This window comes from Schistocerca americana, chromosome X (genome assembly GCF_021461395.2).
Source record: "Schistocerca americana isolate TAMUIC-IGC-003095 chromosome X, iqSchAmer2.1, whole genome shotgun sequence".
NCBI lineage: Eukaryota > Metazoa > Arthropoda > Insecta > Orthoptera > Acrididae > Schistocerca > Schistocerca americana.
Genome location: NC_060130.1, coordinates 737,408,394 through 737,432,012, shown reverse-complemented (window position 1 = coordinate 737,432,012; position 23,619 = coordinate 737,408,394). Strand labels below are relative to the sequence as shown.

Genomic DNA, 23,619 nt, shown 5'->3' with positions numbered 1-23,619 from the left:
GGTTTTTCTGTGTTCAAAATGAAACTTTTGGAACCTAGTAGTTTCCAGTTGACTGCTATCACTTATTTAGCTGAGTCAAACTGAAATCTGAAAAGAGTGAGAAAACGTTTTATTATGTATAAGAGATAAAATACGTTACCCTAGAAATAAAAGCATTTGTTCAGCGAGTATTTCGTTGCTTCTCAGGCCAGCTGCAGGGAGATGTGTGAACGGATAACTGATGTAACTTACACACTAATAACACTCAAATAACAGTTGGTTCTCTCGTCACTCCTGATTATCATCTCTGACTAATGAAGAATTACCCAAGCTAGAGCTGAAAAAGAATGTTGAGGCTGTAAGCTAAAAATTTGAATTGAAGCTGATTTAATCAATCCCAGATCACTTTCGTCTTTGAGAAGAACGACTCGTTTTCTTCCTTCGTGGGTGAAATGCTGCACTGGATCGGCAAAACAGACATTAATTAACAAACATACAGAATGATTAAGATAGCCCGACATAAATGTAGAAAAGTGAAAGTGAAAGTTCTTGTAGGACTTGATCTCACACATTAAAAATAAGCCAGCAGAGATAGAGAGGTAGACGTGTCCCTGGTGATATGATATTGTGGATCACGTTTCGTTACAGTACTCTATATGCGAACCTCGTCGACATAATTCTCTCACGAACTGTATAGGAAACAGAGAAAATTATTATTTCCAGACAACTGTACAACGAATAAGTAATCCGCGATGCGGCAAACAATTTGGTGTGTCAATTTATCGTCGTGGTATTTTGTGAGTTTCTCTTAGTTTAAATGTATCTAGCATAAGCGTTATTGCCCTGATGTGACATTCAGCGTGTCATCTGGCCTGTCATACAATTTTACGAAACCAGAAGATGACACTTACCGAGCAGCATCATAATCACCAGAGCAATATCCACCACCGAGAGCTATTGTCGAGTCACAGCAGTGTCGTCAAAAAATTGTGGTGATTGTTACGCGACACAAAGCGATCAGCATGCAAATAACTCTAAAGAACTTAGGTTTACTACACAATATAATATGTCTATGCAGAAGAACTTATTGATTTTTAAATGATCAACTTAGTTAGAGATTAATTCGGATCCGTATGTGTAGGACCGGCTGAGGCGCTACTAGATATTGGACATGCCCTGTGTGAACCACTGCTTAGAAAGTGGAACACTCCATATTTATTACAAGTCTATGCGTACTTTTGTTGGATTTTTACTTCATATAATCGGAAAACCTACTGAGAAATAGATCAGCTAAATATTTTCCAAATCTGTTCATCTAGTTTGATAGTCAATTCATAACAGCACATGTTTTATTCGGCTTACTCATCCAAATAGGAAAGCACAGTTCGTTATACAGCTTTGAAAGTGGATTACTATTTCCCGAGCTCATTAATGAACCAGAAAGTTATTTAAGAGCTCTCTCGGGGGGGGGGGGGGGGGGGGGGTACTATTTAGCTAGAATAATAAAAAAACTTCTTACTTTCAAAATGAATTTGCCGTGAGGCAACTGTTGCGCAGTAGAAAGTACAAGAATAAAGTCCCGTTATGGGTCCTTCAACTTTTTTCTGTATGGCAGAAGTTAAAAAGCCACTAACAGTGACTTAGGACCTACGCAAAAACAAAACAAATAGATACTGAATATCATCCATAGTTTTTTAGCTTCTCACGACAACGCTTCGTTGCTAACAGATTGCGTTGCCGTAACGCTGGCTGCATGCCAGAAAGTTGCGTTTCGACGCCAGTATCGCTAGAACTCTGAACAAATTTACGGTATTGCTACCGCTGTCTGAAGAGATCCTATAAACTATGTGTTATAGCTGTGATATTAGGTCAAGAATGATCTTAAGGGGGGTAAGACGTCAAACGGACCTACTTCGAGAAGGAGAGGCACCACAGGACATTTTAATTTGCATTGTCTATACTTTTACAAACAAATTCATAAAACTTTGTCAGCATGACCAGGAAGGATTCAGGATTCACGCTCATAGCAGTGGAAGTTCAGGTATACATGCCGACGTCGCAAGCTGAAGATGAACAGATAAAGTGTATGAGGATATTGAAAGGGTAATGCAGTATGTAAAGGGGGACGAAAATCTAATAGTCATGGGTGACTGGAATGCAGTTGTAGGGGAAGGAGTAGAAGAAAAGGTTACAGGAGAATATGGGCTTGGGACAAGGAATGAAAGAGGTGAAAGATTAATTGAGTTCTGTAACAAGTTTCAGCTAGTAATTGCGAATACCCTGTTAAAGAATCACAAGAGGAGGAGGTATACTTGGAAAAGGCCGGGAGATACGGGAAGATTTCAATTAGATTACATCATGGTCAGACAGAGATTCCGAAATCAGATACTGGATTGTAAGACGTACCCAGGAGCAGATATAGACTCAGATCACAATATAGTAGTGATGAAGAGTAGGCTGAAGTTCAAGACATTAGTCAGGAAGAATCAATACGCAAAGAAGTGGGATACGGAAGTACTAAGGAATGACGAGATACTTTTGAAGTTCTCTAACGCTATAGATACAGCAATAAGGAATAGCGCAGTAGGCAGTACAGTTGAAGAGGAATGGACATCTCTAAAAAGGGCCATCGCAAAAGTTGGGAAGGAAAACATAGGTACAAAGAAGGTAGCTGCGAAGAAACCATGGGTAACAGAAGAAATACTTCAGTTGATTGATGAAAGGAGGAAGTACAAACATTCCGGGAAAATCAGGAATACAGAAATACAAGTCGCTGAGGAATGAAATAAATAGGAAATGCAGGGAAGCTAAGACGAAATGGCTGCAGGAAAAATGTGAAGACATCGAAAAAGATATGATTGTCGGAAGGACAGACTCAGCATACAGGAAAGTCAAAACAACCTTTGGTGACATTAAAAGCAACGGTGGTAACATTAAGAGTGCAACGGGAATTCCACTGTTAAATGCAGAGGAGAGAGCAGATAGGTGGAAAGAATACACTGAAAGCCTTTATGAGGGTGAAGATTTGTCTGATGTGATAGAAGAAGAAACAGGAGTCGATTTAGAAGAGATAGGGGATCCAGTATTAGAATCGGAATTTAAAAGAGATTTGGAGGACTTACGGTCAAATAAGGCAGAAGGTATAGATAACATTCCATCAGAATTTCTAAAATCATTGGGGGAAGTGGCAACAAAACGACTATTCACGTTGGTGTGTAGAATATATGAGTCTGGCGATATACCATCTGACTTTCGGAAAACCATCATCCTCACAATTCCGAAGACGGCAAGAGCTGACAAGTGCGAGAATTATCGCACAATCAGCTTAACAGCTCATCCATCGAAGCTGCTTACAAGAATAATATACAGAAGAATGGAAAAGAAAATTGAGAACGCGGTAGGTGACGATCAGTTTGGCTTTAGGAAAAGTAAAGGGACGAGAGAGGCAATTCTGACGTTACGGCTAATAATGGAAGCAAGGCTAAAGAAAAATCAAGACACTTTCATAGGATTTGTCGACCTGGAAAAAGCGTTCGACAATATAAAATGGTGCAAGCTGTTCGAGATTCTGAAAAAAGTAGGGGTAAGCTATAGGGAGATACGGGTCATATACAATATGTACAACAACCAAGAGGGAATAATAAGAGTGGACGATCAAGAACGAAGTGCTCGTATTAAGAAGGGTGTAAGACAAGGCTGTAGCCTTTCGCCCCTACTCTTCAATCTGTACATCGAGGAAGCAATGATGGAAATAAAAGAAAGGTTCAGGAGTGGAATTACAATACAAGGTGAAAGGATATCAATGATACGATTCGCTGATGACATTGCTATCCTGAGTGAAAGTGAAGAAGAATTAAATGATCTGCTGAACGGAATGAACAGTCTAATGAATACACAGTATGGTTTGAGAGTAAATCGGAGAAAGACGAAGGTAATGAGAAGTAGTAGAAATGAGAACAGCGAGAAACTTAACATCAGGATTGATGGTCACGAAGTCAATGAAGTTAAGGAATTCTGCTACCTAGGCAGTAAAATAACCAATGACGGACGGAGCAAGGAGGACATCAAAAGCAGACTCGCTATGGCAAAAAAGGCATTTCTGGCCAAGAGAAGTCTACTAATATCAAATAGCGGCCTTAATTTGAGGAAGAAATTTCTGAGGATGTACGTCTGGAGTACAGCATTGTGTGGTAGTGAAACATGGACTGTGGGAAAACCGGAACAGAAGAGAATTTAAGCATTTGAGGTGTGGTGCTATAGACGAATGTTGAAAATTAGGTGGACTGATAAGGTAAGGAATGAGGAGGTTCTACGCAGAATCGGAGAGGAAAGGAATATGTGGAAAACACTGATAAGGAGAAGGGACAGGATGATAGGACATCTGCTAAGACATGAGGGAATGACTTCCATGGTACTAGAGGGAGCTGTAGAGGGCAAAAACTGTAGAGGAAGACAGAGATTGGAATACGTGAAGCAAATAATTGAGGACGTAGGTTGCAAGTGCTACTCTGAGATGAAGAGGTTAGCACAGGAAAGGAATTCGTGGCGGGCCGCATCAAACCAGCCAGTAGACTGATAACAAAAAAAAAAAAAAAAAAAAAAAAAAAAAGCTGTGGAAGTTCAAAAACACGAAAAAATAATACTTTTTAAATGTGAAATTTCATGATTTTTTTCACTTACTGTTGGCTGCATTTGTTGCTATAGGTACACTTTTCTTCGTAAGTAAGAGAGATTCTTCGATGAATTTTGCACAGCCTACAAACCATACTTACAGGTGTATGAAACTCTAGAATTTATTTAATCTATGGAAAAATGAATTGGCTGTTACGTTTTAAACTTCGTGTTTAGAGAAAACTCGAATTTTATAGTTTATTATCTCAATTCTTACCACAGTTTTTAACAGATATGGGAAATTCTAGAGTTTCATACACCTGTATGTATGGTTTGTATGCTGTGCAAAATTCATCGAAGAATCTCTCCTACTTATGAAGAAAAGTGTACCTACAGCAACAAATGCAGCCAATACCAAGTGAAAAAATGATAAAGTTTCACACGTAAAAAAAATTTGTTTTGTTAAGTTTTTGAACTTCCTCTGCTATGAGTCTGAATCCTGAATCCTTCCGGGTCATGCTAACAAAGTTTTATGAATTTATTTGTAAAAGTATAGACAGTGTAAATTAAAATGTCCTGTGGTACCTCTCGTGCTCCAAGTCGGCCCGTTTCACATCCTACCCCCCTTAACAGATTTAAGGTGGTATGAACTTGCTCGTAACAATATGGATTCAAATGTGAACGCTCTGATTTTCGCCGACTGGTATACACTTGATGAGATTTTAAGCATGTAGGCGGATCTGGTTAACGTCTGATACTGATGCTTTGGTTCCGTATCTTTTTCCTATTACGTATGTCCAAGGCAATACGTGTAAAATATATTTGAGAGAGTGTACGCTGTCACTGATGTTAAAACTCACATATAATGAATATCAAAGGTGTCACAAACATTTAGCTTCCTAATGAAGCGTTACGGTGAGGAAAAGTTCACGACACAAACGTAATTCTGTTTATTTCACTTACGTTGAAAAATTTGGTTCTTTCAGTGAACTTGGAAATCGCCTTATTATTCAGCAAAATAGGTCTCGGAGTTTTTTTTATCACTCATACGAAGTTTATTTGATGGTAAAATTACATAACTGTTTCAATAGGGGCTTAGTTAGATTTACTTATTATTCAACAGCTAATGTTTTTAACAAACTGAAGGTGTCTCTAGGGAAATTTGGCTTTCGCGACTAGTTGCGAGTTTATTTGTAATTCATCTGTTAGCTTCTTTCTCCCCTCCCCCCCCCCCCACCCCCCACCCCACCCTTCATCTTCATCTTAGCCTTCGGCCCAGGGTTGGCATTGTTATTGACGTGTTAGGCATGGTTAATTTAAGTGGTGGCCACTTGTCATTCCTATCGCCATGCCGTGGAATGGTTGACAGCAACTACGTCATGGTTGTAGCCCAAAGACACAGTTTATGCCAAATGTTTTCTTGAAGAACGTCAGAAAGGAATTTCTCTTTTTTGCTGTTGAAATCTTTAAATTCATTCTAGTCTAATAATAATACTACCGGAACGGCGACTTGAATAATATTGTTTATGTTTTTTTAATTTCATTTTATTGATAGTGCAAATGGTTGAAAATAACAGTTTTATGTTATGAATAATCACTCAGTACTCGACTCTCAAGGCGACGCTACAAATCTTGGTACAGTGCGACAACCGCATAACAGAAGTCAAATGTTGTCTTATGCTAACATGTTGTCTGTGTCGGAAACCTGGTAATCTGGTACCGGTCATTGTCACTTGTATTAAGGTCTGGCTGTGGGAAATAGAAGTCAATGAATGTATCTACAGACCACAGAGGGTACCGCTTACAGAGGGCTAGCTTACGTCAGAATGAATTGAGCTACATTGGTGCCGTTTCCGTCCACCAGCTCCGAATTACGTACGAGATGAGCAAGAAAGTGGCCCCTGCCCAGCGACTCAACCTAAAACTATCGTCGTACAATGTAATCAAATAAGAAATTCATTTAGTATACAATTCCAGTTGATCCAGTTAATCTGTGAGCACTTCATTTGTGTTCTTTACTTTTAAAAGCGAATAGATCTCGACTTACTTCAAATCCAACTCTAAACGAATGTGACCTGGCTTTATTTTCGCCATCACGCACATGCTTTCTTGACAATAATGTAATTTCAGGATGCAGCTTCGAGTAAGACATACTTTTATTGTTTTCCATTTAAGCACAGTAACATCTCTCCACAGAAACTAATAACTGACATAATTTACTTCAAGCAATATGTTATACGTGGATGAGAGGAAATACTAAACAAGAATACAGTTAAGTGCAACAGAAATCTGTGTTCTATCATGATGGAAATACCAGGGAGTTAAATAAGAAACGACTCAAAACGAAACTGAAGATGCCCTTCCTCGCTTCCTTCTTTCCTCCCCCTTTTCTCATTTTCTCTCTCTCTCTCTCCCTCTCTCTCTCTCTCTCTCTCTCTCCCTCTCTCTCTCTCTCTCTCTCTCTCTCTCACACACACACACACACACACATTGCATGTTAACTGTTATGTCAAGACAGTGCATTTTACCATTTTATCAATTGATGACATTCAATTTTATGAACAATGCTTACATTTCAAGTATAATCGTTCAGAACTTCAATTTGCGTTTTTAACATTATGTAGAGTGTTGTTGAGCGTCATGCAGACATACACACAAATAATGTGTTTGAAAAACTTTCTTTGCTTGATAATGATTTGCGATGATCAAAAACTGGTAGCAATTACTGAGATTCTCCATAGTAGCTGACGGTGGTGCAACATGATTTTTGGCAATTATCATCTGGATGTAGGGCACCAGCTTCTGAATATAATTTAATGACAGCCTAGTTCACTTCGACAGCGTAACTTCACATGTTAACGTCAAGTCATAGAACACCAAGCTCCAGTTAATATCCAGATCGAATCACACTATACGTGATATCAACTTCACGGCTCATCAAAGAGTCATTAAGAAATATTAGGTTTGTAATTATTTGCTTTTCTCACACTGTTTTCCGCAAGTTACTTTTTTCTAAAGCGTTTTTTGCTGATAGCAAGAAATGTTTTGCTCATGGCTGGGTCGTATGTTCTCAGTGACTATGAGGGACGTTCCGAAACTAAGTTTCGTCATTGTTTTTCAAAAGGAAACTTTATGGGTAAAAAGAAATACACCATCGCATCACGACTACACACCTTGCAACCTTTTTCGTCACAGTCGCCACCGACATTGAGAAATTTGTCGCAGCGTGCAGTCAGTTTTAAGAAACCATTCTGGTAAAACTCGGTGCCATGCAATGCAAAGAATTGTCATACAGTCTGCTTCGCCGCAGCATTGGTTTGGAAGTAACGTGCCGACAGAGCTGCTTTCAGTGCATGGATCAGGTGCATGTCCGATATGGCAAGATCGAGGTTGTAGACCGAGCGATCCGATCTCCCATTTGGCGAGACATGACCTCTTCGCTATACACGGTCTGTAGACATTCATGGATGACAGACACACTGGTCCCAGGCACCCACTCATACTGGATAACAATATGCTCTTTCATTGGCGACCACGCTGTTACTACGCTTCTGTCTGCCATCGTGATGTGTACACGAATAACCTCTGGCACGCCGATCTGTTGTTACTCTCCGTTCTTCAGCGCTCTGCGAATGTGTCATTCCTCCTCTGCTGACACCCCTTCCGTCTTTGAACCAGCAATGGGTGTGGATTCATATGGCGTCTGTTTGTGTCGCCTGGTGTACCAGCTAATCTTTCAAAAACAATGACGAAACTTACTTTCGCAATTCCCTCGTTAATAGGGTCTAGACGCAACGATTTGTTTGCGAAATGAAGCTAACATTCTCAGAGCGTGGAATATAATATACACTCATGCTCATAAATTAAGGATAATGCTGATACATGGTGTAACAACGCTCTGGTGAGCGGTTTGCGGGTTTAAAGCACATCGGGGTAAGACCATGCGGTCATTTGACCTGCGGTCGTTTCACGGTGGCGCTGGCAACAATCCACATGCGCAGAGGTGTGTTGGTGTATGTCAGAGTACGGTGCAGCGAGTAAGTGTGCAGGCGTTATCAGACGTGCTAATGGTGACTGTGTGTTGAAAATGGCTCAAAGAACACATATTGATTACGTTATGAGGGGTAGAATATTTGGGCGACTGGAGGCTGGTCAAACACAGCAGTTCGTAGCACGGGCCCTCTGTGTGCCACAATGTGTGATCTCACGATTATGGCAACGATTACAGCAGACAGGAAACGTGTCCAGGCGCTACAGTACGGGACGTCCACAGTGTACAACAGCACTAGAAAACCGATATCTCACCATCAGTGCCCGCAGACAGCCACGGAATACAGCAGTACCGTTGCTCGGGACCTTACCACAGCCACTGGAACAGTTGTCTCCAGACACACAGTCTACAGACGACTGAACAGACATGGTTTATTCGCCCGGAGACCTGCAAGGTGCATTCACTGACCCCTGGTCACAGGAGAGCCCGTAATGCCTGGAGTCAAGAACACAGTATGTGGTCATTGGAACAGTGGTCCCAGGTTATATTCACGGACGAGTCCAGGTATAGTCTGAGCAATGATTGTCGCCAGGTTTTCATCTGGCGTGAACCAGGAACGCGATACCAACCCCTTAATGTCCTTGAAAGGGACCTGTATGGAGGTCGTGGTTTGAGGATGTGGGGTGGGATTATGATTGGTGCACGTACACCCCTGCATGTCTTTGACAGATGAACTGTAACCAGTCAGGTGTATCGAGACTTCATTTTGCACCAGTTGTTGTTGTTGTGGTCTTCAGTCCTGAGACTGGTTTGATGCAGCTCTCCATGCTACTCTATCCTGTGCAAGCTTCTTCATCTCCCAGTACTTACTGCAACCTACATCCTTCTGAATCTGCTTAGTGTATTCATCTCTTGATCTCCCTCTACGATTTGTACCCTCCAAGCTGCCCTACAATACTAAATTGGTGATCCCTTGATGCCTCAGAACATGTCCTACCAACCGATCCCTTCTTCTAGTCAAGTTGTGCTACAAACTTCTCTCCTCCCCAATCCTATTCAATACTTCCTCATTAGTTACGTGATCTACCAATCTTATCTTCAGCATTATTCAGTAGCACCACATTTCGAAAGCTTCTATTCTCTTCTTGCCCAAACTATTTATCGTCCATGTTTCACTTCCATACATGGCTACACTCCATACAAATACTTTCAGAAACGACTTCCTGACACTTAAATCTATACTCGATGTTAACAAATTTCTCTTCTTCAGAAATGCTTTCCTTGCCATTATGTCCGCGTTTTCAGGGGTGCAGTGGGTTCCACCTTCCTCCTGATGGATGATAACGCACGGCTCCACCTAGCTGCCATCGTGGAGGAGTACCTTGAAGCAGAAGATATCAGGCAAATGGAGTGGCCCGCCTGATCTCCAGACCTAAACCCCATCGACCACGTCTGGGATACTCTCGGTCGACGTATCGCTGCACGTCTTCAAACCCCTACGACACTTCAGGAGCTCCGACAGGCACTGGTGCAAGAATGGGACGCTGTACCCAAGCAGCTGCTCGACCACCTGATCCATAGTATGGCAACGCTTTGTGCTGCCTGTGTACGTGTGCAAGGTGATCATATCCAAGACTGATGTCGGGGTACGTGCGAAGCAAATAGGCGTTTTGTAGCACATGTGTTTCGGGACGGTTTTGTCAACTTATCTCCAATATCATGGACTAACAGACCTGTGTCGTGTGTGTTCCCTATGTGCCTATGCTATTAGCGCCAGTTTTGTGTAGTGCCATGTTGTGTGGCACCACATTCTGCAATTATCTTTAATTTATGAGCCTGAGTGTACATTAAACGAGCTGTCTCACCGGATTTCTCGAAAGTATCTTGTGCACTGAATATAGTAACTCACCTGATATGGGCACGCCTATGGCGATGGGAATGGCCTGAGAGCACTGCACAAAGCCCCAGGTGCGAGCGAAATTGCGTGCCCGGACGCGCTCGTACGTGTACATCTTGAGCGAGTAGTGGTATCCGCCGCAGAAGATGCCGTAGATCCAGGCGAAGAGCACGTATCCGTGGTAGCTGCCGCGCACCGTGGTCAGCGCCAGAATGGACAGCCCGCAGATGAAGACGGCGGCCTGGCAGAGGTACTGGCGCGCGATGCGGCACTCGACTGAGTCTCGCACCACCAGCAGCCCGAAGGCGGCGCAGCCCAGCGCCCACGCGAGCCCCAGGTACGTCTGCAGCAGCACCGCCGTCTCGCCCAGGCCCTCCTCCTCCACCTGGTGCGCCTGCGCACACACCACTCGCCTAAACGTCTACACTCAACCAAAATGCGCTTACACACGAAAAAGAAAAAAATTACACGATCATACACTACTGGCCATTAAAATTGCTACACCACGAAGACGACGTGCTACAGACGCGAAATTTAACCGGCAGGAAGAAGATGTTGTGATATGCAAATGATTAGCTTTTCAGTGCATTCACACAAGGTTGGCGCCGGTGGCGACACCTAAAACGTGCTGACACGAGGAAAGTTTCCAACCGATTTCTCATACACAAACAGCAGTTGAACGGCGTTACCTGGCGAAACGTTGTTGTGATGCCTCGTGTAAGGAGGAGAAATACGTACCATCACGTTTCCGACTTTGATAAAGGTCGGATTGTAGCCTATCGCGATTGCGGTTTATCGTATCGCGACATTGCTGCTCGCGTTCGTCGAGATCCAATGACTGTTAGCAGAATATGGAATCGGTGGGTTCAGGAGGGTAATACGGAACGCCGTGCTGGATCCCAACGGCCTCGTATCACTAGCAGTCGAGATGACAGGCATCGTATACGCATGGCTGTAACGGATCGTGCAGCCACGTCTCGATCCCTGAGTCAACAGATGGGGACGTTTGCAAGACAACAACCATCTGCACGAACTGTTCGACGACATTTGCAGCAGCATGGACTATCAGCTCGGAGACCATGGCTGCGGTTACCCTTGACGCTGCATCACAGACAGGAGCGCCTGCGATGGTGTACTCAAAGACGAACCTGGGTGCACAAATGGCAAAACGTCATTTTTTCCGATGAATCCAGGTTCTGTTTACAGCATCATGATGGTCGCATCCGTGTTTGGTGACATCGCGGTGAACGCACATTGGAAGCGTGTATTTGTCATCGCCATACTGGTGTATCACCCGGCGTGATGGTATGGGGTGCCATTGGTTACACGTCTCGGTCACCTCTTGTTCGCATTGACGGCACTTTGAACAGTGGACGTTACATTTCAGATGTGTTACGACCCGTGGCTCCACCCTTCATTCGATCCCTGCGAAACCATACATTTCAGCAGTATAATGCATGACCGCATGTTGCAGGTCCTGCACGGGCCTTTCTGGATACAGAAAATGTTCGACTGCTGCCCTGGCCAGCACATTCTCCAGATCTCTCACCAACTGAAAACGTCTGGTCAATGGTGGCCGAGCAACTGGCTCGTCACAATACGCCAGTCAGTACTCTTGATGAAATGTGGTATCGTGTTGAATCTGCATCGGCAGCTGTACCTGTACACGCCATCGAAGCTCTGTTTGACTCAACGCCCAGGCGTATCAAGGCAGTTATTACGGCCAGAGGTGGTTGTCCTGGGTACTGATTTCTCTGATTTCACCGAAATTGCGTGAAAATGTAATCACGTGTCAGACATCCTCAGCGTCAATGTTGTGATCGACCAGGTCTGATCACCACAAGGGAGGTTCGCCGTATTGTGTACCACGCGCATCGTAACCCCTTCACACCTGTGTCTGTCGCCCGAAGACAAGTAATGAGCCGGCCGGAGTGACCGAGCGGTTCTAGGCGCTACAGTCAGGAACCGCGCGACCGCTACGGTCGCAGGTTCGAATCCTGCCTCGGGCATGGATGTGTGTGATGTCTTTAGGTTAGTTAGGTTTAAGTAGTTCTAAGCTCTAGGAGTCTGATGACCTCCGAAGTTAAGTCCCATAGTGCTCAGAGCCATTTGAACCATTTGACAAGTAATGGACTCCCTGCAACATGTTTATCTCTACTTCAATTGAATTCATGTAGCGTAAAAGGGATGCAGTGTTATTCATTACGTTTCTCATATCTTACCAAAACTTCCTTAGTAGCTGTTTGTATTATTCGATCTTAATGTTGTTTTCTCTATAATGCAGTGACTGTCCTTGTGGGAATTTTGACCGGTACTTAAACGCGACCTGTTCGTTAATCTGGATGGCTGGTGTGCAGTCCTAAGCCATTGACCGCACATCTACCAGCGTAGCGGCACGAAAAGGCATCGAGAAAGCGCTGACGCTGACCCGCTCGCCAATGGAAAGATCGGGCAGCGCCACACCTCCAGGAAGACAGAGTTCAGTGCCCCGTGTCAACGGTGATTTAAACAGCGGACCATCGCTGGTCGATCCCAGTTCTGCTGCAGACTTCGAGAGCATCAGCCTGCGTTTTGCGATTAGTAATAGATTGTCAGTGAACTTGCACATAGGAGGCACAACACGTTAAGTAATGGTTCCCTTTTTTTAAGAAATAAAGTGTTCATTTAATATTCAGGTGTTTTGTACAGATGATTTGGATTCTTGCACCAGCCATCACAACTTCTCTCCTTCTTTATTTGTGTCGATGATGACTACCCAGTAGCTGACACCAAAGCTGGAGCTATCCGTGAATCTTAGAAGGTAATTCTCCGTTGTAGATGCTTACTTATGATAGCCTATCATTCCTCTTGTAAATTATTCACTTAATACTACTAGGACATGAACCACACTGTCCAGCTAACGTAACCATCTCTAGCAGTGTGGACTGCTGCGAGACGTGCAGCAACAGAGTTAATAAGGTTAAATCTGGCGAGTTTGGTGGCCAATGGAATACGGTAAACTCATCCCGGTGCTCTTTGAACCAACCATATATACTACGAGGTGTGCGACAAGTTGCATTGTCCAGCTGGTAGATGCAATCATGCTGAAGAAAAACAAACTGCACGTATGAGTGGAAATAGTCTCCAAGGATGGATACATACTTGCGTTGATTCATTACGCCTACCAAGATGACTAGATTACGCAGAGAATGCCACGAAAACATTCACCAAACCATAGCGTTCCCTTCTGGCTTGGACACTTCCGAAGATTGTTGCAGGGCATTTGCTTTCAGACATTTCACGCCGTACACGCCAACGGCCATTTGCCATCTGAAGAGGTCATCTGTCGCCGATGAGGGACGTCCAGTTGCAGTACTACACTTTATTCGGCGTGGCGTATCAAGTGTGCTGTGACTGGTCATTGCTTGTTAATGAGACAATATTTTTCTACTATTTACGGACTATATGCTGCGATGGAAATTTGTGACAAGTTAAAAATTTGTGCCGTATTGAGACTCAAACTCCGATTTCTGCTTTTTTCTGTGAGCATACAATACCAGTAGTGATATCGCTGCGCTGCCCGTGGGCCGATTTACAATTAAAACTTGTCACTTGCTCGCCAACATAATATTTCTATAGCACATGGAAAAAAAACATATACAATTATTGTACCATAAAATTCCCGGCGAAATGCCAGGTGTCAGTAAATTGTTGCCACGATATTTCAGCGTAGTCTTCTGACTATCTTCATGTCTATGCTGGCGACAGTACACTGAGTTCCCATATTTAAAGCCCCACCGACGCATGTGGGGTGTGCCGAGTTGTCACTGCGCATGAGTTGATTACTTGAACGCATGCACTTCTGCAGCAAATCTGTGAGCTGCTGAAAGCGCTCTCCGTGGTGAAAACCCGCCTCCCCGATGTCAGATCGAACGTCTTCGCGCGGTAAAGTAGCAGAACGGCGTCGAATACGTACAGCAGGAAGTTTTCCTGTGACAACTAATAGTATTATGGCGATACGCTGATGAAACATTTATAGTTTGACCTCATGATTTGGACTGTCTCGGAGAGTTCCTGCAACATGTGAATTCCATACATGAGAGCGATGGTATACTTGAATATTCGGTGTTTCGAAAGCCCACTCATAAAGAGCTGTATTTACAGTATGGCCAGACTACGTAACAAAATTAAAGGATCACTTCTTCGAAACCCCCTAATTGTCTCCCATTCCCGTGCATGAGTTTGAAATTAGGCTCAACAGGACCTACGACCTCCCTCTGCAATGGTGCGAAAGCATGGCGCCTTGCGACGTTACCCTCGGGGTCGGCGATGCTCCAAGCAGCAAGGTGTCGGCACATAACAACAAAGGAGGCCACAGCTCAGCTCAGAAGACTATGTGAGATGTAAGGTGGGTTAATGATGTCGCACGTTGGGAAGGTTGTCACAACCCCTTTGCTGCGTCCAGGTGCTACAGGAGCCGCAAGGCTGAATCTGCCGAATTTTCTGACAAGTACATTTCTGACGTGCTCAACAAAGCAGCGCGGTAGCACTGAAGTTGTTTAGGAACGGGGGAGGGGGTGGGGGGTTCTTAGAGGGTTACAGGGAGTCTGTCGTTTTATTCACGCCCATGCTAATGTTGCACCCCGCCTCCATCACGCCACAAGAGGGTGCGAAAAATGGGGGCTAAAAAAGCATAAACACCCTTTGCTGCTTCGGATCACGTTCAGATTTCGTCGAATGGTTTTGAATGGTCCCTATTAGTTCCACCCTGTATACCGGGACAAAAGCTGTGGTCGCATTACACTCCTGAGGGGTCAGATCACGATGAGTGGGGGTGCAGCTCCGCCATGTCCTTAGAGTAGGATTGAAACGCCCAGAGGGTAGCAGCAGTGTAGAACGTTGTCAAGAACGTCGTCTTGTTGCTCATAGCACTGAGAACTGTCGTTTTCGAGCACGAAATGTGTGGGAATCGACGCCCCAACGGAAGGGGTGGTTTCATTGACGCCATTTATGTCACCATCTGAGGCCTTTTCGTGTCGATTCTGAGCGGCGGTTTGTCAAAAGAAGGGATGAAATGTTGGTAAGAGGGGACGTGACGAACTTCCCATCACGTGACACGTCCACGGTTGCGTTGATCAGAACTGTAGCAAAAATTGGTGCCAATTTGAAATCATGACTCCATCTTACCAAACACTTCAACCATTTTTTTTTTGTGTTTTCCGACACCTTGCACTTTGAAGCGTCGCCGAGCCCGAGGGTGACGTCACAGCCCGCCAAGCTTTTGCACGATTACGGAGCATGGTTGTAGGTATCTTTGAGCCAAATTTCGAACTTAAGCGTCGGAATGGGAGATAGGTCCTCAGTATAGTTACCACCACCCGCTACAAACAATCGAGGTTCTGAAGCTTCGATTGAATGAGCCCATACTATTTCACATGCTCGTTAGAAGCAAGCGAAAGTGGAACAGCTCCAAACTGTATATTTATCTCAGCAAATAGGGAGAGCGTCACATGCATATAAACGACTGTAAAAGGAAGAAAATGTCCGGCCATCTGACCATCTTCTTCTGCGCGGATGCACAAACAGTGCCCGAACTCTTACCGGAATAGGCAAAAAGCCGCGAGTAATCAATATAATGGGCAGGGGCACTGGACAATAAGTTGGGAATGTGGGTCTCACGGGAGGCGTGCCAGAGATAAGTCCCTGCAGTCGCACTATCCGCTTTGTCCTCGGTGGCTGAGATGGATAGAGCGTCTGCGATGTAAGCAGGAGATCCCGGGTTCGAGTCCCGGTCGGCGCATACATTTTCAACTGTCGCCGTTGACTTATATCAACGCCTGTATGCACCTAGGGATATTCATTTCATTGTAAATGTGGATAAGGGGATGTTTGTGATGTCCTTAGGTTAGTTAGGTTTAACTAGTTCTAAGTTCTAGGGGACTAATGACCTCAGCAGTTGAGTCCCATAGTGCTCAGAGCCATTTGAACCATTTTTTTTGTTTTTTGAAATTACCCACTTACTACATCCAAAAATTCATCTAATGAGTAGAAGGAGTTCCCATCAAGAAATTCTTTTAATTTCCTTTTAGATGCTATATGGCTATCTGTCAGACTTTTGATGCTATTAGGCTAGGTGGCCAAAGACTTTTGTGGCAGCATAATTTACCCCCTTCTGAGCGAAAGTTAGATTTAACCTTGAGTAGTGAAGATCATCCATTCTCCTACTGTTGTAGCCATGTACACTGCTATTACTTTTGAATTCGTTCGGATTGTTAATAACAAATTTCATAAGTGAATATATATATTGTGAGGCTACTGTGAAGATCTATAGCTCTTTAAATAAGTGTCTGCAGGATGATCTTGGATGAGCTCCATCAATTATTCTGATTACACGCTTTTGTGCAATGAACACCCTTTTACTCAATGATGAGTTACCCCAGAATATAATGCCATACGAAAGCAGAGAATGAAAACAGGTGTGGTAAGCTAATCTACTCAGATGTATATCGCCAAAATTTGCAATGGCCCTAATAGCATAACTAGCTGAACTCAAACGTTTCAGCAGATCCTCAGTGTGTTTTTTCCAGTTCAACCCCTCATCAATGCATACAACTAGAAATTTTGAATATTCTACCTTAGCTACCGATTTCTGATCGAAGTTTATATTTATTGATGGTGTCATTCCATTTACTGTGTGGAACTGTATATACTGTGTTTTGTCAATGTTTAATGAGAGCCCGCCGGCCGAAGTGGCCGTGCGGTTAAAGGCGCTGCAGTCTGGAACCGCAAGGCCGCTACGGTCGCAAGTTCGAATCCTGCCTCGGGCATGGATGTTTGTATGTCCTTAGGTTAGTTAGGTTTAACTAGTTCTAAGTTCTAGGGGACTAATGACCTCAGCAGTAGAGTCCCATAGTGCTCAGAGCCATTTGAACCATTTTTTAATGAGAGCCCACTTGCAGAGAACCACAGACATGCAGTAGAAGCGCATGCGATCAAGCAACGCACTCGCATGCCGGGGTGGTTTTAAATAGAACTCAGTGTCACTCTATAAGCCGGGAAAGTTTTAATTTTAACAACAAACATTATTATTCTTTATTTTAAGGAAAGTGCTTTTTTCGCTCATTTGCCGTGGTGTATGTCCAAACCCAGAATAGTGGTTCTTGATGATCGTCGTTAGGAAGTGTCTAATGCTGGGCCTTGCGAAGTCTGTACTTGTACTTACGAGATAGAAGATGGGTGTGTTGATGCCAAAGGAGCTGATTCCGGTGGAGATGAGCAGGATGCGCACTGTTTTGCTGCGCAGCGTGCTGAAATCAAAGAACGGTGGCCGGTCGTCCACCTTGCTCTTGTCCTTGATTTTGCGCTTCTGGTTCTTGAGGTGGAGGATGGCCCTGCGCTGCGGGTGGTACAGCGACGCCGACCGGTAGAACGTGCCGAGGAAGAACGTGAGGAAGACGGCTCCCGTCACAGCCTGGAGCCCCAGCCGCCAGCCGATGGCACTGCCAAACATGGAAAGCACAAGGCTGCACAACAGACCTGCGAAATTTTCCACAGATTAATGTTCATTAAACGAAAAAGGGAATTTGAACAACCTTCTTGTCGACTATGTGTACACTGTTAATTTTCTAAAAATAATCGAAACAAAGCTTGACCGACTAACGACATAAATGCGTGCAATATTTTGTGACGGTTTATACTGCTAATCTGCCCAGGTACCGTGTACGGTGGTGAATGCTTGCCCACAATAAAAGAAGCAGATCAGCGACATGTTATAATGGAAACCAAAATGCTTCGTTGGACATGTGACCTGACACTGCGCGATCATGACCAATGACAAATTACGCAGGCGGTAAGGAGTGGCACCTATCATCGAGAAAATGAGCGAAAACCGTCTACGGTGGTAATGACACGTACTTCGAAGAGACCAAGATACAATAGCAAAACGCTGGTTTTCACTGAAAGTCGATGGAATGCTACCAATGTGGAGCGGAGGTAACGGTGACTAGATACCTTCCACACAGACTTAAAGGTAGTTGGTCTCTACCCTGATGAAGCACAAGATCGCGTTAAGTGGAGACAGGGAGTCTCAACACCGGATCCGGCTGCATTGCGGGACCAACGCTGGGAAATATGAGGAAGATTATGAAACGTATGTGTTAAGGTATATAAAACATTATGACACGTTTGTTGTGGTCCCAGTTTGCAGCTCCGTGTATAGTCGCGACTTCGTAATTGGTCACCTTAGGCGATAAGATGGGACCTAAGATTCACGAACTTACCGTTGTATTGGAGTAATGTCACTTGACTTCCACACTGTACCCAGAGGATATAAGCGTTCCTATCAGGCTACATTAGTATTTCCATAATCATACAGTTCCATTCTAGTGTACATAAATTGTAGACTGCAGTCTTACAAACTTCAAAGTGAGTAGCTCAATTGCAAAGGGTGGTAATAGAAACAGAATGTAGGTTGTTGGTTGTTAGAGTTATCATACGGGCATCCACCTGAAGTCAACGTCACAACCGATGACCTGTAGTAGCCTTGTCTAGCTAATGCCGTTTCTGTGATGTCTAGGATCAACAGGAAGTCAAAATCTATAGGCTACCGTCATTTACAGAAGCAACAGTATGATATAGTTTGAACATTTCCTACACTAAAATGATATCCATCATTTTTTTCTTTCTTCTGAAGGAAATATAAATACCTGGTGATGTTCTACGCCACATAATTGGAAATAATGACTTGTCAGAATATTAGAAGATGTTATAAATAGTAAGAAAAAAATCGAAACAAAGTACGATATTGTCTTTATATCGTCTGGAGACTGTCGTGAAAGCCAAATTAATTAATACGTTTTTATTTTAGTTTTCCGACGCAACAATGATAGCTAAAATAATATATTTTTATTTTAATTTTCCGATACAACCATAATTACCCATCTCAAACGGCGCTCTTCGGATCTAAAATTAAAAACTTAAAACGCCTTCATGATTTGAGATGCCACATATAAAATACATATAGTATACTATAAAGTGAAGAGATAATATTCTCATATGCATTTGATGTGCAGGAGAACCATGTGTTGTCAATGTGAATCAACCGGACATGATAATTTTGTTGTCTCATTATTTGATAATATTAAGGGAATTTTACTCCTCACAACCCAAATTATATACAAGTCTTAATGTTTAGCTTTATGTCTGAAGATAGGCGTTTGAGACATTGGAAACTAGTCACCTGCAAACATAATTGTAGTTGTGTGAGAAAATAAAACAGAATTTTTTTAAAGAATCGAAAGCTAAGGCTTAAAGTTCAGTTTTCGAAACAGTAATTTATAATCATTGTTATCCATTTTTCATTGCCTTTCATTTGTTAGAGTTTATCGTCGCTTAGACGTAACTGGAGGCGGGAGGAAGACTCGAGAACAAATCGAGAAGGAATCTTGCAGCATTCGCCAGAAATGATGTGACTTCTCTTACTGACGGAAAACCCAATTCAGAGTGGTCAGAGTAAAAGTGGAATCTTTTTCCTCTCGAACAAAAGTCGAACGAAATATCAATGCAACACGTCGTTACGTTTTGGAGTTACGTCTGTTCGGACAGCGTGTGGGACGTGCTGCTAGCGAAGGTAAGGGTTGCGCAATACCAAGTAAAACATTTTTAAAAGGTTATTTCTACAGTCTGATAAATTAGCTGAGGACCGTCGACAGTTAAATAAACCATAAAATTCATTGGAGAAGGAGAGCAAGCTCGGATTGTAGATGGATGGGAGAAGGTAACCGGACGTGTCCTTTTCAAAGAAACAATTCCAGCATTTGCCTTCGGCGATTTAGAAAAAATCCAGTCGGGAATTAGAACCGACGTTCTCCAGAAGGCAAGTCCACTGTCCTACCACTGCGCGACCTTCGTCGGTAAATACACTGACGAGAAAAAAAATATTACAACAGCAAGAGGAAGCTGTGCGACATAAGCGAAATTTCTACAAACTTCGCGCCCAAAGCATAAGAGTGGCGCTAGTAGCGCCACTATGAGGATGCAAACAAGGTTTGCTCAACGACACGCTGTAACGATAGTGAACGTTACTTACCTTTGAGACTCGCCGTGGTGACCTGATGTTTGTCAAGAATGCGTTTAAGGAGACAAAGACGCCATTATCAACACCTCACTGAGTTTGATCGCGGTTGTGTAATAGGGCTGCGAGAAGCTGGATGTTCGTTCTGCGATACTGCAGAAAGACTTAGTAGGTATGTAACCACTGTTTGAGTTTGCTGGCAGTAGTGGTCATGAGAATGAACGGTCGCAAGCAGATAGGGCCCCGGACGGCCACGTGGCACTATCTAGAGGGATGATCATCGTGCTCGGCGTGGGGCTCTGGCGAATCTTACTGCATCTACAGCACGAATCTGAGCAGCAGTTGGCACCACAGTGACATAGTTACAAATCGATTACTTGAAGGTCACCACCAAGCCAGATGCCCTGTAACGTGCATTCCACTGCCCCAAACCACCGCCATTTGTGACTTAGGTGGTGTCTAGTGAGAGCTCATTCGAGGGCAGATTGGAGGTCTGTTGTGTTTTCTGATGAAAGCTGGTTCTGCCTCTTTGCCAGTGATGGTCGTGTGTTGGTTAGAAAGAGGCCAGTTCAGAGCCAGCAACCAAAATAATTTGGGTGAAGGTCACGGTTAAAGTAGCCTCAGACATGGTAATTGGATGTCTCTATAGGCCCCCTGGCTCAGCAGCTGTTGTGGCTGAGCACCTGAAGGATTATTTGGAAAATATTTCGAGTAGATTTCCCCACCATGTTATAGTTCTGAGTGGAGATTTTAATTTGCCGGATATAGACTGGGAGACTCAAACGTTCATAACGAGTGGCAGGAACAAAGAATCCAGTGAAATATTTTTAAGTGCTTTATCTGAAAACTACCTTGAGCAGTTAAACAGAGAACCGACTCGTGGCAATAACATATTAGACCTTCTGGTGACAAACAGACCCGAACTATTTGAAAAAGTTAACGCAGAACATGGAATCAGCGATCATAAAGCGGTTACTGCATCGATGATTTCAGCCGTAAACAGAAATATTAAAAAAAGGAGGAAGATTTTTCTGTTTAGCAAAAGTGACAAAAAGCAGATTTCAGAGTACCTGACGGCTCAACACAAAAGTTTTGTCTCAAGTACAGATAGTGTTGAGGATCAGTGGACAAAGATCAAAACCATCGTACAATATGCGTTAGATGAGTATGTGCCAAGCAAGATCGTAAGAGATGGAAAAGAGCCACCGTGGTACAACAACCGAGTTAGAAAACTGCTGCGGAAGCAAAGGGAACTTCACTGCAAACATAAACATAGCCAAAGCCTTGCAGAGAAACAAAAATTACGCGAAGCGAAATGTAGTGTGAGGAGGGCTTTGCGAGAGGCGTTCAATGAATTCGAAAGTAAAGTTCTATGTACTGACTTGGCAGAAAATCCGAAGAAATTTTGGTCTTATGTCAAAGCGATAGGTGGATCAAAACAAAATGTCCAGACGCTCTGTGACCAAAATGGTACTGAAACAGAGGATGACAGACTGAAGGCCGAAATACTAAATGTCTTTTTCCAAAGCTGTTTTACAGAGGAAGACTGCACTGTAGTTCCTTCTCTTGATTGTCGCACAGATGACAAAATGGTAGATGTCTAAATACATCACAGAGGGATTGAAAAACAATTAAAATCGCTCAAAAGAGGAAAGGCCGCTGGACCTGATGGGATACCGGTTCGATTTTACACAGAGTACGCTAAGGAACTTGCCCCCCTTCTTGCAGCGACGTATTATATAGGGTTGATAGAAGAGATAGAGAAGATCCAACGCAGAGCAGCGCGATTCGTTACAGGATCATTTAGTAATCGCGAAAGCGTTACGGAGATGATAGATAAACTCTAAGGGAAGACTCTGCAGGAGAGACGCTCAGTAGCTCGGTACGGGCCTATGATGAAGTTTCGAGAACATACCTTCACCGTGGAGTCAAGCAGTATATTGCTCCCTCCTACGTATATCTCGCGAAGAGACCATGAGGGTAAAATCAGAGAGATTAGATCCCACACAGAGGCATACCGACAATCCTTCTTTCCATGAACAATACGAGACTGGAATAGAAGGGAGAACCGAGAGAGGTACTCAAGGTACTCTCCGCCACACACCGTCAGGTGGCTTGCGGAGTATGGATGTAGATGTAGACCTGTCTGCGCGCTAGACACACTGGACCTACACCTGGAGCTATGGTCTGCTGTGCGGTTTCGTATAACAGCAGCAGCACTCACGTGGTTATCCCACGCACCCTGACTGCAACTTAGTACGACAGTCTGGTGCATTGTCCAGTTGTGGTGCCATTCATGAACAGAATTAAAGGGGGTGTTTTCTAACAGGATAACGCTCGACCACATACCCGTGTTGTAACCCAACAACTCCAGCGTCATCCACAACCAACATTAACCGTCCCTGTATCTACCGACCAAGAGCAACACGCAGGGAACTCCGGCCCTCAAACTGACATCCAGCACATGCACTGTTGCACGCCTGTTTCCTACATTCTGGTGGTTACACCAGTTATTAATGTTCTAGCATTTCACATTATCAAAGGATTATCTCGTGCTTAGATTAACCTGTGATCTTGCAATGATAATGACTTGATTATGTTACCTAGACAATTGTATTCCCGAATTTTTATTACTCTACATTAATAATTTTTGGTGTTACTGTTTTTTTCCGTCTGTGTATTTTGGGAATGTATTGCATGTACCATGTGTGTTAAAATATAGTTCATTTTAGAACTACAAAATTCGCGCAGTGATCATATACAATAAATTGTACTGCATGCTTAGCAGCGTCTGCTCATACGCGATTAGGACAAAAAATTATTTCTTCCCATCAGATGGATACCAAAGTTACGTTATCCTTTCGAGACAGATAGCAGTCATTCATAGTATAAAATGATGCAATGTTTTCTCGCAGGCTTTTGTAAACAAGAACACACAAACAAGACACACCCACGCGGCGGCCATCTTACAGCCGAGGCTCTTAATCTGCAGTCTGCAGCTGGCTAGCATCAGACGATTGAAGCCACACCATTAGGTCGCCTGGCTACTTTTATCCATTCATAACAATCTTACAGAAATACGACTATGAT

General features: G+C 43.5%; 1 protein-coding gene across 1 annotated transcript in view; it reads right to left on the bottom strand.

Annotated features, from left to right (window-relative positions):
* The window catches only part of LOC124556293 (monocarboxylate transporter 2-like), a 136,817-nt gene that overhangs the window by 35,071 nt on the left and 78,127 nt on the right, over window positions 1-23,619 (bottom strand). Inside the window, exons 4-5 of the mRNA XM_047130269.1 lie at window positions 17,680-17,956; window positions 10,491-10,872 (exon numbers count right to left, since the gene is read on the bottom strand). Of these exons, the coding sequence (XP_046986225.1) occupies window positions 10,491-10,872; window positions 17,680-17,956 (659 nt within the window). The remainder of the gene's footprint in view (window positions 1-10,490; window positions 10,873-17,679; window positions 17,957-23,619) is intronic.